The sequence below is a fragment of the Penicillium robsamsonii genome (assembly GCF_028829455.1).
Source record: "Penicillium robsamsonii strain IBT 29466 chromosome Unknown utg000001l_segment0_segment0, whole genome shotgun sequence".
Classification (NCBI taxonomy): Eukaryota; Fungi; Ascomycota; class Eurotiomycetes; order Eurotiales; family Aspergillaceae; genus Penicillium; species Penicillium robsamsonii.
In genome coordinates, this window is record NW_026643219.1 from 2,174,514 (window position 1) to 2,189,595 (window position 15,082).

General features: G+C 48.5%; 7 protein-coding genes across 7 annotated transcripts; 3 read left to right on the forward strand and 4 right to left on the reverse strand.

The window, feature by feature from the left end:
- Nucleotides 1–1,120: 1,120 nt before the first annotated feature.
- Nucleotides 1,121–3,832, reverse strand: N7447_000856 (Alkaline phosphatase-like alpha/beta/alpha; the record flags this gene model as incomplete). Its single annotated transcript, XM_057225132.1, has 3 exons — nt 1,121–2,641; nt 2,662–3,523; nt 3,579–3,832. The coding sequence occupies 3 exons, from the start codon at nt 3,830–3,832 to the stop codon at nt 1,121–1,123; spliced, it is 2,637 nt and encodes an 878-aa protein (XP_057089148.1).
- Nucleotides 3,833–5,239: 1,407 nt separating this feature from the next.
- Nucleotides 5,240–6,025, reverse strand: N7447_000857 (FMN-binding negative transcriptional regulator; the record flags this gene model as incomplete). Its single annotated transcript, XM_057225133.1, has 1 exon — nt 5,240–6,025. One exon carries the CDS (start codon nt 6,023–6,025, stop codon nt 5,240–5,242), a length of 786 nt encoding a protein of 261 aa, XP_057089149.1.
- Nucleotides 6,026–7,761: 1,736 nt separating this feature from the next.
- On the reverse strand, nt 7,762–8,488 carry N7447_000858 (uncharacterized protein; the record flags this gene model as incomplete). The annotated part of the gene is made up of 2 exons (XM_057225134.1): nt 7,762–8,147; nt 8,236–8,488. 2 exons carry the CDS (start codon nt 8,486–8,488, stop codon nt 7,762–7,764), a joined length of 639 nt encoding a protein of 212 aa, XP_057089150.1.
- An 829-nt stretch (nt 8,489–9,317) lies between these two features.
- Nucleotides 9,318–10,349, reverse strand: N7447_000859 (putative oligosaccharyltransferase subunit ribophorin II; the record flags this gene model as incomplete). The annotated part of the gene is made up of 4 exons (XM_057225135.1): nt 9,318–9,557; nt 9,610–9,894; nt 9,949–10,147; nt 10,204–10,349. 4 exons carry the CDS (start codon nt 10,347–10,349, stop codon nt 9,318–9,320), a joined length of 870 nt encoding a protein of 289 aa, XP_057089151.1.
- Nucleotides 10,350–10,882: 533 nt separating this feature from the next.
- N7447_000860 (putative GPI-anchored cell surface glycoprotein) lies at nt 10,883–12,733 on the forward strand (the record flags this gene model as incomplete). The annotated part of the gene is made up of 1 exon (XM_057225136.1): nt 10,883–12,733. One exon carries the CDS (start codon nt 10,883–10,885, stop codon nt 12,731–12,733), a length of 1,851 nt encoding a protein of 616 aa, XP_057089152.1.
- Nucleotides 12,734–13,537: 804 nt separating this feature from the next.
- On the forward strand, nt 13,538–13,922 carry N7447_000861 (uncharacterized protein; the record flags this gene model as incomplete). Its single annotated transcript, XM_057225137.1, has 2 exons — nt 13,538–13,825; nt 13,860–13,922. The coding sequence occupies 2 exons, from the start codon at nt 13,538–13,540 to the stop codon at nt 13,920–13,922; spliced, it is 351 nt and encodes a 116-aa protein (XP_057089153.1).
- Nucleotides 13,923–14,110: 188 nt separating this feature from the next.
- N7447_000862 (uncharacterized protein) lies at nt 14,111–14,571 on the forward strand (the record flags this gene model as incomplete). The annotated part of the gene is made up of 3 exons (XM_057225138.1): nt 14,111–14,259; nt 14,365–14,429; nt 14,519–14,571. 3 exons carry the CDS (start codon nt 14,111–14,113, stop codon nt 14,569–14,571), a joined length of 267 nt encoding a protein of 88 aa, XP_057089154.1.
- Nucleotides 14,572–15,082: the final 511 nt, after the last annotated feature.

The following is a 15,082-nucleotide window of genomic DNA, read 5'->3' on the forward strand; positions in this document are numbered from 1 at the left end:
GGCAAATTATTTGTGTATCTTCTGGCTAATCATTGTAGTATTATAAAGTGATCTGTGTAGCATTATGTTGCCCTGGTGCACTCACTGCATTTCGCGTTCTCTTCTTTTGCTTTTTGATTCTTGCTATAACAGTCGCTATCTTATGGTAATATAACTTCTTTCTTTCTCATCCAGCTATGAGTGTTGAATCATCTGATCATATATATGTATGTAGTTGGAAACGAAACACCGACTGAATGGAGTCCTGAAGGATGGAGGCAACTTGTATACGATTGAGGAATCAAAACATGGTACGCAGTTAGATTAACAACCTTGGAAACACGCAAATCTTGACACTAAATTGAAAACAAAGCTTGACCTTGGCATTCCAGGATCCCCGGAGTCAGATACCGCCAAGTCTTGTCTACATGGCATGTAAACATTGTATATACCCGAGAGAAACCCGGTGGGTCAAGCGGGTCCCACCGTAAGAATAAGCATCTGCACCTGTACAGGGTAGATCGCGATGATCATAATTAAGTAGGGGAAGTAAGCTGGAACATCCGATCTAGACGCACTACTGATAGTTCTGGTGTCATCCTCCTAATGTCGACCCTACAACACCGAGGGAAACCGAAACGAAGTGGAATGGATTATGTAAATTATATGAATTAGGTGAAATATTTAGCCAACCCTCAACCATCGATGATGTCACCCCAAGATACCGAAGGGTCCTTCGGTGATATGTACAATGCTCTGTGCTTCCTGTTTCCATACAAGTACAGTTGCCGACATCAAGGTCCGAGTAACATCAAGGTTCCGAAAAAGAAAAAGTAAGACATAAAAGTGATATCGCATCGTGTGCAGATTCACGAGAGAAGCATAAAAGAAGCCTGTCCAGGCACAGTGAGATAATGTCTTCAATGAAATAAGGGAATTCAAGCATTCACACATAAATGAAAACCAAACAACTCCATATTGACGCCGGTTCCAAGGAAAATGTGGTAGATATCATGAGATGTAAAAGGGACACAGAAGCAAAAGAAAAGGGAAGAAATGCAATGCGAACAAACCAAAGTCGGGTTTATGTTTGATTTTTGAGTCGATTTGTTTTTGGTGAGGGCCCGGAGCTAGCGTATGACTATGCTTCACGGTAACCCCAAATTCGTTTTTGTTCACTCACCCACCACTTAGCAACTAGCTCAGCGTCCGTGAGCCAATCGGCAGACTCTTCGCCAAATTTAGGCTTAACCTCTGCGATAAGTTCTGGAAGAGTCCATGCCTTGGTGAGGTGGGTTTCACCGGGGTCTTCGCCCAGGTGGGAGAATATGTACTCGAAGCCATCCTTTAGGGGAAGGATGAGACGGTAGGGGATATCGGCTGCCATGACAGAGAGCATCGAGCCACCGGCGTTGATTAGTCCTATATTCCAAACGAGACGCTTGGCTGGGCTCTCTGCGTGGGACCGGGCTGCGGGATGGGTGTGTTCTCGCTCGTGCTCTGGCTGCTCATCTGGTGGGGGATGGTGGGGGGAGTCACGGCGGTGGTGTGGTTCCTCCATAGAAGAGAGGAAGGGACGTATGAGAGACTGGCCTTGATACTCTGGGAGGAGTGAAGAGGCGATCTCAGAGTCACGCTCGTCCAAGGAATTGGACTCGACGAGAAGATCCAGAATAGTGGGGACGATGGTGAGGGCGGTTGCGTTGGCGGTGATGTCCACTCGGGGCATGTGGGGGTGGTGGAAGACCAAGGGCACACGGAAGTTGCTAATATGGCCATTCTCATACGTGCCGGTCATGTCCTTGTTATCTTCGCCAAAGGCTTGGCCATGGTCCCCGACGACAACGACCAGGGTCTCGTTGGCAATTCCCGTTTGATCTAGCAGGGTCATGATGTCCCCAAGCCAATTATCCACGAAGCGGGCGGCATTGAGGTAGTTGTTCATCAGGTCGTGGTTGATGTTTCCCTGGTCGCTCATGTATGGTTCTTTCTTGAAATCGTCTGGCGTACTCCAGGGGTGGTGGGTCGTGCTGGTCACATGTGAAAGGAACATGCGGGTCTTGTTGTTTGCAGCTTCCTCGAATAGATCTAGCACGTAAGGTCGGAGCTCAGTCTCCGCATAACCAAAATAGTTGATCTCTTCACCCTGAACTTTGTGTTTCGCGTGGGGGGATTCGAGGTTACTCTTCACGACCTTGTGCTTAAAGCCCATGTTCTCATTCAATATGTCTTGACGGTCATAGTCATCCGTGATTGACTGCATGAAAACAGACTTCCAGGGGTTCTTTATAGCCGTGGATTTGCCCGCAGAGGAAGAGTTCTGCCGGCGCTGCTCCGGTTGTGACTTGCCTTGATTGAACAGATCGAAAATCTGTGGCAAGCAAGGCTGATAAATTTCGAGCATAGACTCCTCGAGCAGATCCACTGGTAAAGGATTGACACCGCAGTGACTTCCCAAAACACTCTTGAAAGTCAAAGAGCTACCTGTCATAGCGCCACGGACATTAAGTCCACCCATACCTTCTTGCGGCGGGGTCTGCCACGGAGAGTGGCTCAAGTCGACCCTGTTGCCCTTGCTATCGGTTGCGTACTCGCCGGTCAACTGTTGAGCGACTGGGGTCATATTGACCATACGATCGATTGCCTTGTCGAGGTTCTGCTTCTTATGAGATGCGAGCAGACCATCGAACGGGGAGTGCCCTGCTGTGTGGGGAAGAGTTCCTTGCGGCCACTTTCGAGCGTTAACAGCACTATATGGTTGACCTCAACGGAGTGCTCTTTGAAAGCCTTTTGCAGGGGCTCATAAATTTCACCGCCCAGATTCGTGACCATTAGCGGATCATTTTTCGGATCGTAGAACCCCTCATCCCCAGTGCAAACAAAAGAATAATGATTATCCTGCTCTGCACGATCGCTCGGGCTGAGGTCCCAGCGGCTGAACCCTCGGGGTGCGTTTTCGGGAAGCCAGGTAGCTCGTGACCATTGTTCCACAAACGTCGAGTCCGGTTGGAACTGAGGACGGGACACCCCATTCTCGTCTGTGATCAACAAAGGGAAAGGCACGGCGGGCTCGCGACATCCCTCCACCGTCACCGTCTTTTTCTGGAAAGCCTCGAGTAGCGTCAGCGGCAGAGCCCCGGATATATGGTCATACGGTACAGCGGGCCTAGTTAGTTCCAAGAAAACGAGCGAGACACAAATGGCGACAGCGGGTATAATGCGACGGAACGACCGGAGGTCCATTGAGCCCATGCACGATTTGCTGGGGGCGTTAATCAATGTATAACGCGCTTTGAATCCCCCCACACACATGTCTCGGATTGCCTGCAAGCCGAGACCGGTGATGTTGTACAAATGCGAATGAATCAACCAGGCGACCAGTCCGAGGACGGTGGCCGCAGCGGATACAGTTGAGATACCGCTGAGGAGAATTTTCATGGCCGCCGGATCGCTCAGGAAGCTACCGCCAGCTGCCCAGGCGACCTCGGCACCGGTCTGCAGAAAGAAGCCGAACTGGATGGAGGAGGCACCCCATGTGATCAAGCTAGTATTAGCGTTAGATTATGTTGCACATATTTGGGTATTCGGGATTAACATACGATAGTGCCCCTCCCAGCCCAGTCGAGAGCCATTGCCATCGACTATCCGGGGCATGGAAGCGTAACAAGACTCGCACGAAAAAGATAACAAACACATCCGGTAGAATGAGGGTGGGCGAGTAGAGGACGAAGTAGAGGAACGGTAACGACTGAAAATGTAGCGCAATATGTAAGGCCTTGGAGGCGAGGCCACTCACGACGAGTGCAGAGAAAAGGAAAGGCGGCAAAGGTGGTAAGAGGGCGAAGATGGACATGTTGGAATCATTGCATTTGTACACTGGAATCGCGCAGTTGGCAAGGGAGGAAAATAAGGAATCAAGGAAAGTGGAAATGGTAGATGAGAGAGGCAACATGAGAGAGAAAAGAGAGCTCGGAAGGAAAGGGAAGGGTTATTCTTAGTAGAACAACAGAACAAGACCAATTAGGCGATAGGAAATTGTGCACGCGACTAAGACTAAGCGGCTCCAAATTACCCCAAATGCTTGTTTTCTCTTTTTCTTTTCTTCTTTTTCCATTTCTTTCCATTTTCTCCTCTATTTCATTACGTTAGAACGTCTTTTCTCCATATTAAAATGGCATCATCTCAACCTCTTTTCGGATATAAGTGGGCCTAGTGAAAAACACGAAGAGGCTGTTCAGGTTATTATGCCTCTTGAGTGGTGACTAAGTGGACCCTGAATTGCACTATTCCAAAATGATTCGCTCCTTCGGTGAAACACAGAAAATGCAATAAAATACAAATACCAAAAAAGAAACATAAGTTGGAATTGACCAATTGTAACCACGGAAGCGCCCAGGGACTTTTCTAATATTAGGCTCCGAGGTTCCATGGTTTCACTCCCAGGGTTCCTTCAAAAAGGGGTAACATGTTCATTCCCTCAGGTCTATTGTGCGCATAAAATCCGGGGAAGAACGCCGATTTCCCGTTTGCTTGCCCCCACTCCCACTTATATTGCCCTGATTAGTATACGGGATGATCCGATCTTGAAGATCCCGTGTGAGATCTAATTGTGGACAGTTGCATAAAAAATACTTGCAATATATCTACAATATACACACATAACCCAGGGGTGTTGAGGGTTGGAGATTGCTGTAGGCATTTGCCTAGAAATGCTTGGCGATACATCCCGAGACTTGTAGGACCTGTCAGACCTGTATTTCAATATGGTGACTAGTATGTTGATATTGACATGTGTGATCTTCTCGGCAAAAATTCCGTGTATTGTATCGATTTTAGGGTTGACACCTGGTCACCCAAGCCCTACAAATCGAATATAACGCATCAAGGCCTTCCAAGGTTCGTTTTGTGCTTCTCATTCAGGAAGGAGCCAGACCTTGGAATGTTGGACGTTCTATGTATAATATATAGGCTTTAATTGTCAAAATGCGACTCCGAACCCCTGTCCGCCGAGGGAAGAACCCCTGTAACACAAAGTATGATCAAGGTGATTAGTAGAAATTTGACAAAGTTTAAAGTGAAACATATTAGAACCATGCATGTGTACTTGTTTAGTCTGCATCTTCAAAGCTTGGACATTTGAATTAAACCCGGACATTTCCGTAAATGTTCTATATCCATGTATGCTTCTCGTCTCTCATGATCATATCAGGTCTATGTGCAACGGCAACCGCCAGATTATATACAGATCTTCTCTTAACGGTTACAATGACTTCTGCTGATTCTTCAAAGCACCACGCTCCCTAACCGAATCAGCAATACCCCTCCCAACGTCCGACCCCAAATCCTCAAACCCCTTCACAACCCCCTCCCGATCCCCCTCGCCCATCTCCTGACTCATCTTAAACTTCCCCTGCAACCGCTCAATCCGAATCTCAATGCCAATGATATTCTTCTTCAAAAGCTCCACATAATTGACCGGTGCCTCAGAGACATTCCACGCGCTCTTCTTCTCACCCCCGGTATACCCCATAATGCCCGTCTCAGACTGTCGCGACAGATCTTCAATCTGTTTTTGCAAAAACGAACCCGTTTCCTCTGCCTTGGAATCGCAGTACACACTGATCTTGCCGTACGCCTGCACGGCGGAGTAGTTCCACGTCGGGACGACCTTGCCGGAGACCGGCTTGGTTTCGGTGTAGAATTTGGGCGTCACATAGTGATGGTGCGGGCCGTTGAAGAGGATAAGGACTTCATCCGCGAGCTCCAATTTATTATTCCCTGCTGCGTTTTGCTCGGCAAGCGCTTCCATCAGGGCCTTTGCTTGCGGGTTCTGCTTGGCCATGTGGCCGCGCAAGATGCCAGTCGGGATTGTGTCATCGTCCTTGGTCGAGGGAGGTACATCGAGGACGAAGGGGATGTGGCTTGATTGGATGAATGCGTGGATTGGGGATTTGATCGCCGTTGTTAGAATGCCGAGCGGGTTGTCGCGGACGAATTGCTGGAGGACGGGGAGTTGTCCCTCGGCATGAACGGCGCGGAGATACATTGTAGTCGTGACTCAGAGAGCGTCGAGAGGTAAATATGTTCAATGGCTTTCAAAGTCCAAATAAAAGAGAAAGGAAGGCATATTTATGTAGTTTATCACTATCATATGTGGGGTAATTTAGATCACATCTTGACTCATTGCGTATCTGTATTGTGTGATTGGTAGCCGGTGCCGAAACATCAGCACTTTTTTCGCTATGAAAGTATTTTAAATTGCATAAGGTTCCAACTCAAAATTATTACCCGTTCTGTCAGTGGGCACATTTCATCGCAAAGTACATTCTATTTAATTGAATGTAGAATTAACAGTATCCTGCTCAATTTGCGGCTCTTGATCCCCTAATGGAACACGACCAGACGGTTAGAAGCACCCGCCAGTCAATGAGCCAAAGACCCGAATGTGGTGCTAGAGCCACAGGACTTGAACGCTGGTCTGCAATCCGAACTCCTTGATCGGGTTTGCAGCTAGTATTACGATCATAGAGTTCCCATGCCGGCTGGTGGATACACTGTCAAGGTGGAACATGTTAGGCTACATTCCGGGACCCATGCAGGGCGACGAACATCGCTCATCTATGCCACACGGATTTTTTCGTGTGAACTAAGACGGCATGAATGGTTCGACGGGGACCCTTCTTTTCTGTTGAACATTTCATGTCCACTAACGAGAGAATATCGAGAATTCAAAACAATGAAATCTTCCCACTAGTATCGATGCCTATGTCTTGAATTTCAATCTTCAACTGGTCTACTTTCTGGCTTCGGCGTTTGGGATATGCTACGGCAATCTTACTTTGTCATCGACTACCTTCTATGGCATATCTTTATGCGGACTAGTATTAGGGGAGTGTTCGAGGGGCCGCCATATCTGACTCGGCTACTTGATCTGGCAGAGAGCGTCTCCACTTCCGATACCCCTGTACCCGACCATCTAATGTAGTCAGTATCACCATGATCCTTGCCATTGGACATAATAAAAGACCATAACAGCCTGCAGAATTCACGAATACCAAGGAAGTTTGGTGATATTCAATCGGCCATGTCACATCAGCCCGGGCTATGCATGAGAGACCATCGACAGCATCGTTTATCTGCCGTCACAAATTGTGAAAGCATGCTTTACCAAGAACTAAAACATTGGAAGAATTGATGAAAAAGTCTAAGGGTATTAAACTCCGAAATTATCTGACCTAAGACCCTTGGATTTGCTCTGCAACGAGCTTGTGGCCACCTTCAGGTTTCACTCAATAGTTTCCCTAGCATTTCCTTTTCTCGAAAAGGCGACCCTGCCTGACAGCACAGTGTATGTCTATGTCACTTCATTATTTTCTGGGGCTGATGGGATGATTTCTGCTGTTTCATGTAGACCCCAGCTCCTGAAGCCGACCGACTTAACCTCGTATTCCTCGAATACCAAGGCCCTTCATCTGGCCGAGATGCTTAATGTTGAAAATTTATACCGTTTTGATAGTCCTGAGGCCCTTCGGATGATTTGTAACTATCGGTTGAGCCAGAAGAAATTGAAAAGGCCCAACAAAGACATTTATAGCCACTGTAGCCAAGGGATTTGATATTATCATGAGTAGGGATGACTGAACCACGTTACTATACAAAGTGTGCACGAAACCAAGAAGAATGACTCCAACCAATATTCCAAAATGCACCAAAGATACCGAATGATATTTTGGGGAAAAGACCGCTAAAAGAAAAACAAATCACCTAGGTAGAGGACGAAGATCATGTAATACGCGACACAATCTCATCCTTTCCTAGCCGCTCCAGAACACCCTTCTTCAGGCCAAGGAACCGTTCAATATCGCCACGACGCATACCTTGCTTATCCCGCATCGTCAACACCTGCTGGATAGTCAGGGCATCCAGGAACGATCTCCCCGGGTGACCCGCATGGCCGAAATGCTCAGCTTCTCTATCCGCGGCCTCTGTAAGACGTTGTCTGGCAGTGACAACTAGGAGTGCCGGGTTGGAGGCTTGTGGGAAGACAGTTTGCATTGAGCCGGGGCGGTTGACGGTGCTCGAGTTTGAGAATGTAGGTGATGGGTCGACGGGGCCTATTGACCGGAGGGAGGCGGCGAAGTCAGGGTCTCGGCCGTCCAGATCAATGGCTATCAAGACATTAGTAAGAGTTTCTTTGCTGATCTTGCATTTGTTGCATGGAAGAGATTTGAAAGAATTGCCGGCAAGTGTACGTACCATCAGACTTCACGCCGGATGCTTTCTCGTTTGAGTGGTATGTTGGACCTTGAGAGGGAGGTGCAGGTGCTCGAGGAGGCGAGGGACTAGCCTTCGGCTTGGGTGCCGGAGAAGGCGTAGGTGCGGACGCTACTTTTCTTTCTTTCGGAGCTTTGCGCGGCCCCCTCGGCGGAGGAGCCGGTTGCTTGGGGTATTGGCGCCGTGAGGCTGCGCCAGCCGCTGATTTAGCGGGTTTTGAAGCAGCAGAACCCATTGGGAATGATGATCTGTGGAATCAGAAGTGTTGGTGGAAGGCGTTGCAGCTTTTTGCGGAGCTTTCAGCGGAGGTCCCGAAGTCGTCTTGGCATTCGATCTTATCGTACAGCCCATGCAACCCGTCAACGCTCGAGTGTTTTGCCAGCAGAACAGTTTCTTGGCTTCTATACACCGGAGTATACGGGTCATATGAGCTAGTACCTTTTTAATGGGTCAAAAGGAAGCAGAAATGGTACAAATGCTCAAGGATACTGAACAAGCCCTCTTTTAATAAAGTGTTGGTCGAGATCAAGGCCTGATACCCAAGGCAGGATTACGTAGAACTAAGGTAACTAACTAGATACCATCCTGAGTAGGCGGTAAAGAACGCGGTAAGATATCTAGTATCACCGTCTGTGGCGATAACACCTGCCCTGTGACGTCAAAGGAATATGTACATAGTCAACAAACAAATTCCTTGGGAATATGGATCTAGGGAGGTCGGTCGCATGAGGTAGAGCAACTAAATACTAGTCCAATATATCCAATAACATCATGTTGAATGCTTAACTGGGTTTGACGCGGAGGGGAGCAAATGGTGGCGGGGGCGTATCTGGGGGCCTCCAACCCAACGTTTTATGGACAATTTGCAGGGAGATGATTACGTTCGAAAATCAGCGAGATTTTTGTAAATTTTCAGTGGGAAATCTGTTATTTTGTAACAAGATACTGGGAATAACCGCAGCTAAGATACAATACCACTGGAAACTTGATCACACGGCAGTTTGGAGGCACCGTGAGAGGACCACCGGGACCACGGCAGATAAATTTACGTATGTTCCAGGAGTTTACCGGAGACCAGCAAGGCGCCGGCCCTGCACTTCACCCAGTGCACGGCTTCCACTAACAAATGCGATCGCACCGACAACAGCCATGACGGGGAGGATCTGGAACAAGTTCCACGAGGTATAGTAGAGGAAGAAAATCCCCTCAAATGCGAACAACGATCCGAGGAAGATGGTGTGTGAGAGAGGGGCAGACTTGAGTGCGGTGGGTAGGTGGTTGATGTTGGCGCCGAGGAAGAGCCACTAGAGACAATCTATAAGCAACGTTGTTGGGACAGAATTTAGATCGACTTACCAAGCCAGCAAGAACGGGAATAGCAGCGCCGACCATGGCGACAAATGCCAGGGTGATGGCAATTGGGGGGCTAGACGCAGACTCCTTGAAGATATGGTGGATCTCGGGCTTCTTGCCGTATCGCTCAGTTTCAACGGTCGGCACAGCCTCTTCGGGGTTACGATCAATCGACAACTTGAACACAGAGCTGTCGTAGGCATCGGAACTTCCAAACCCACCAATGACAATATGCGCATCAACTGGATCGGATAAGGAAAGGAATTGAACCGGTAGGTCTTTCTGAGTCTGGAGGGCATGTGTTAGCTGCGCCGCGGCAAGTCATTTTGGGGGGTTGCATACCAATTCCACCCTTGACTTTCCATTATCCTTGACATTAAATGGGTAAGAGATATCCAGTCCAGTCTGAGCATCCTTGAGCAAAAGGAAAGCTTGATCTGGCCGCTTTGGGGAGCTGTCTTCCTGGGCTGTCAAGGTGACGCGTAGGGTATCGGTACCGAAAAGGGAGATGGGCTTGGAGAGCGGCTTGGAGGCAACAAATCTATTATGAATATGTTGATTAGGTCCATGTATCTCTATTTGGGCCAAAATGCATACTGTTCCTTGAAACCTCCATTGACACCAGCACCTTTTGCTTGAACGGCCACGGTGGCATCAGTAAACCCCCAAGCTGTGGCGGCGGCGCCGGGCAAGGCAGCCGCGGCCAACAGGCAAAATGGAACAGTGGCCTGCCACATATGCATTGTAAAAAAAAAGAGCTAAAAGAAAACAGAACAGAAAACAGCTGTAGAGAGCTCGGGAAGATGATGCGAGGATAGATGAGTTGCAGAATAAGGCGGACAGGTGAAGCCGATAAGCGCCGATCAACCGTAGCCCTAATTTCTTTTCTGCTCGACCTCAACATCTTCCGTCACTTTGTTTCGCTTTATCTGCCACAAATACAACTTCAACACCCGCCTAGTCCTTGCCAGCTTGTTTATGAACTCTTTAGAAATTAACTGCGGATGGGTGTACCTCTGATCCCGTGAGTTCTGCGCCTATACGTCGGGCCCTAATCCCCAACTTCTCCCTTTCCGCGCACTGCGGTCTTCTGACGTCGACCCTACCCTTCACCTGATGATCCCCATATATTCTTATTCCCACACCCTAGTTGCCTGTTATTGGAGGTATTATTTAGTCTTCCATCTGTACTGTTCAGTCGCTCTATTCACCGCCTATTGTATTTGCATTTATAGATTATACTGACAAATTCCGGACCATTTAGCTTTAATTCACGATGCCTCCCAAGAAGGGCCAGCGTAAGTCGATGCCTGCGCGCATCAATAAGGCGCCTACATTGACACCATCTCGGCGCTCGCCCCGAGTACCCCCCCCGTCAAAAAGTACAAATGAGAGCGTTCAGCCCGCCAAAACGTTGAACCTTACATCCGCCTCTCCTCCAGACAATTCTATCAATATTCGTTTTTACACTCCAACCCCACCTGTTCCAAGTCCTAGTTCACGTGGCACGTCTCCAGAAACACCATCTTCACGTCGGCGAGCCTTTCAGTCTCGTCCGTCACGTCTTTCAACTGTTCACACTCCAGCCCTAGAAGCCCAGGCCACAAACCCGGGGAGTCGACGGACGAGACGAACAGCTGCACTTGAAACGCCGAAACCAGCAGTCTCAGATATTGATTTTCCAGATAGCACTGGCAACCCCAGCTGGACCTTTGACCAGTACATGGGTAGCTTTGAATCTGAAGGAACAGTTGACGGTCCCTCGAGCCCCACCAGTGCTTCCGACATGCGTAATTCATCCCGGGTTCGCAAGCCCACCATGAGAGCCATTGAATCTTTTGAATCATGTAAGAAGAAACCTCGCCGCAAGAATACGATTATGTCGACCCCGACCGAGGAAACTCCTGCCCCCGTGGCTACCGTGGCTACCAAGGTTGTGAAGAGCAATGTGTCCAAGAAACCTATGAAGACAACCAGAAAATCAAAGAGAATGTCCAATTTGAACATGCGAAAGAATGCAATCTTGATCGGTTTCGATATTGACGCGAAGGTGGCTGGCAAGAAGCTGTATGACTTGACTGTTCAGGCCCTCAGCCCTGAGTTTACCCTCCCTTTGAATTTCCCCGTGTTATGGGAGCAACAGCGAAGTGAATACTTCCGTCTCCAAGATGAAGAGAAATATGGCGTCGATACACCCGCCACTAAACCCACCTCATCGAGCGATGTTGATGTTGATGTGGATATCGATATGATCAACCAAAAACTCCCAGCACCTGCAATCTCTCCTTCCCCTCCTACCCCACCCACCGCAGTCACCGACGGCTCAAGCATCCTGAGCTACAAAAAGCAGTCTGACTCCAAGGTCAGCAGCGATGGCTGGATTCAGACTGGCTACGTCAACTCCAGCGGCGAAGAGGTCACTCTGATCCCCGACAAATACCACCCTTATTATCCAGCCCATACTTACGGCTATGAGGGTCTTCCTTTCCCCCCGGTGCGTGCCAGAACCAGCCAGCAAGCTGAGGCCGATATCTCTCACAGCTTCGCTCCACTCATGGGTGACCGTAATCTCCCATCCGAAGCGATGTCCCCCTTCGTCACTGAAAACGTGGAGGAGGAGAAGGCCAGGGCTCTTGCTCGTGCCCCTGCGCCAGCCCCTGCGGCCAAGAAGCCCCGCGCTCGAAAGCGCCGTCAAACCGCGGCCGCAGATGCCGCAGATGAGCCCGCTGCAGCTGCTTCTACCACTGCTGCCGAGACCGGTGGACGCAAGTCACAGCGTCGCCGTCGCCAGACCGCTCCTGCCACCGCTATCCTTTCTCCTACCTCTCCCACCGCTATCCTTTCTCCTACCTCTCCCACCTCTCCTACTTCTCCTCCGACCACTGCGACAAAGGTCCAGTCTTCGGGCCCGGCCGCTTCCGTCACTCCCGCTGCCACCGAAGGCGACAAGCCTAAGGTGCAGCGGCTCCGGTTGACCTTGAAGCCGGCGCCCAAGACTGAGACCTCCGGTAATAAGGCCTCTGCTTCCAAGCAAGCCCCCGCCGTGCAGTCCCCTTCCTCCCGCGTCCCCTCACGTGCGCCGTCCCCCGCACCAACCAACAAGCGCCACCGCCGTCGGGGCGTGTGAAGCCCCAGTGAGGGCAGACCGAGGGTGTTTTCCGCCTGGCGTAAGCCGGCCGATGATTATCAGAATTCGGTCGCTTTTTCTTTGTTTTACTCTTATTTTATTTTATAATTTTTTTTGTATCATTAACAGCGAGCGTTTCAAGCGTGTATGATTAGCACCGCGGGAGCATTCCATGGAGTTGACCATGGTGAATTGTGAGATTTTTCAGTTGTCTTTGTTGTGCATTCGTATTGATTTATTTTGTAACCTTTCCCCCTCGTAGTCTCCTTGGAAAGTAGCCCTGGTAAATCTGATATGTCGTGCGGATAGCCCTCACATCTCACTAACTTTCTTCTCACTCTTGGCTTACATCTCAGACAAGTTTACTTTGGGCGATGATAATGGCATTCTATACTGGTGATAATTGTGATACCTATGATCTACACACTTTGGTTGAGAACTCACTCTCAGGGTGATTATAAGAATGGCGTGTCGCATCGGTTTGATAGTTCGAATGTAGTCAACTAAACTAGCGAACGACCACAGTTATACGAGGTTTTATACACTTGGTGTTAAAATAAACATTCTATTATGTCTTCTTTGCCATTTCTATCCATGATATGGCACCTTTGTTTTGGAAAAACACAAAGACTTGACGACACATCGAGTGGAAAAGATTCTAAACGAAATGGCAATATGGATGAGGAGTCCTCATCCCTATTGCCCTCGCCCTAAGCCAATCTTGACGTTTCCTACATCAAAATCAGGGTTACATTAAAGAGAGCCTCTTTCCCTGTCCCAAACTGATCCCCCGCCATCTCCAATATGGCATCCGGTCAACCAGCCGACCCTACGCCTGAGGTGGACCACCAACTCCTACAAAAAGCGAAAAGCCCCCTCTCATCCCGAGTCTGGCGCTCGGGATACGTTCTATGGCTTGTGCTTTTCTACGCGACACAGGTACTATTCGTATGGATCATGATTTGCTTCCTGAGCTACCATCCTGTGACTACTCCTCATTATGGCTACTGGGTGTCTGACAAGAAATCAGACTTCAGCTACGATAAGGGAGATGGTCTTTCTTACCGCAATGATGAGAGGCATGTGAACCTAGTAAGTCACAATCAAAAGGACCTCCGATTCTTAGCATTTGAACCTCATCAGCTCACACTATTACATTATCTATCCGCCTCATAATAAGTGGTTGTAGTACAGATCTTATAACTTACTCTTCCTATTGGAGATGGTTAAACGTAGTTATAGTGATGCCTCAGGCGCCAACACCTCTCCGAATCTTCTTCCACAGAATTCACATCCTCCAATACACCGACCAAAACATGTAAAGACGCCCCTACAATTTCCTTTATGCTCAGATATATCTAACAAAAGCCAAGAATAATGGCAGCCCCCAAAGACCAGCACAGATACCGATCCGTGGACCCCCAAACCCGGCCTTCACGCCCTGTCCGGCAACCCGCTTCTCCGCGGCTCCCCAAAGGGGTGGATGATATTCGGCAGACAAAGGAGTACAAGGCTGCTGCACGGAGGTATGTGCCATCTTCCTCTTTCTTCCATTTTGCTTCAGTGTGTTGTTTTTGCTTTTAGCTGGCGAATGATACGTGACAACAATGAGAACTAATCCTTTATTCTAGATGGACAACGACTATTGTCGGACTACCCATTTTAATGTACACATCGTGGGTTCTTTATGAGCGAAGTGAGTTTCTTCAATACCCAGGCAATCTCAACCTTCTTTTTGATTGTATATACAGGCTTGGGTTGTACAACTAACTTATGTTCCTTTAGTCTATGGTGGCAAGAGTGCCAAGCGGCTTGGAGATCTGGCAAAGAAGGACTGATGTGCTCCTCTTTTTTTTATTCTTTTGAAAGCAGAATTATACGTATGTACGATATAAACCAGGGTCAGGGTGATGCTTGAGAGGCTTTTCAACTGTAAATTAGAAGTTCCAAAAGAATGTGTCTTCTCATCTCTATCCAAGGTAGTCTGTTTAGGAAAAAGAAAATCGCTTATCAGGTTTTAATGCATTTCATTGCATACATGTAAGGTCCAACGCCCGAAGTCTCAGTATATATCCATGGCTGTGCGTAGGCGAGAGCAACCTACCCAACCCAACTAACATAAACAGAAGAAAGGTACAACATCCAGATGCATCCCAATTTTGGAAGCCCTCTCCTAAATCCATCCCACATTGCCAGCCTGCTGGGGTGAAAAGCAAGAAGAAAAGAAAGATGTATGATCCAAATACGGTATCTGGAAGAAATCATCTAAAAAACTAAGTACCAAAAGAATAAGGCGGAGGAAAAGAGATCATACAGGTATCACAGCAAGCGAAATTAGCTCCAGGCAAC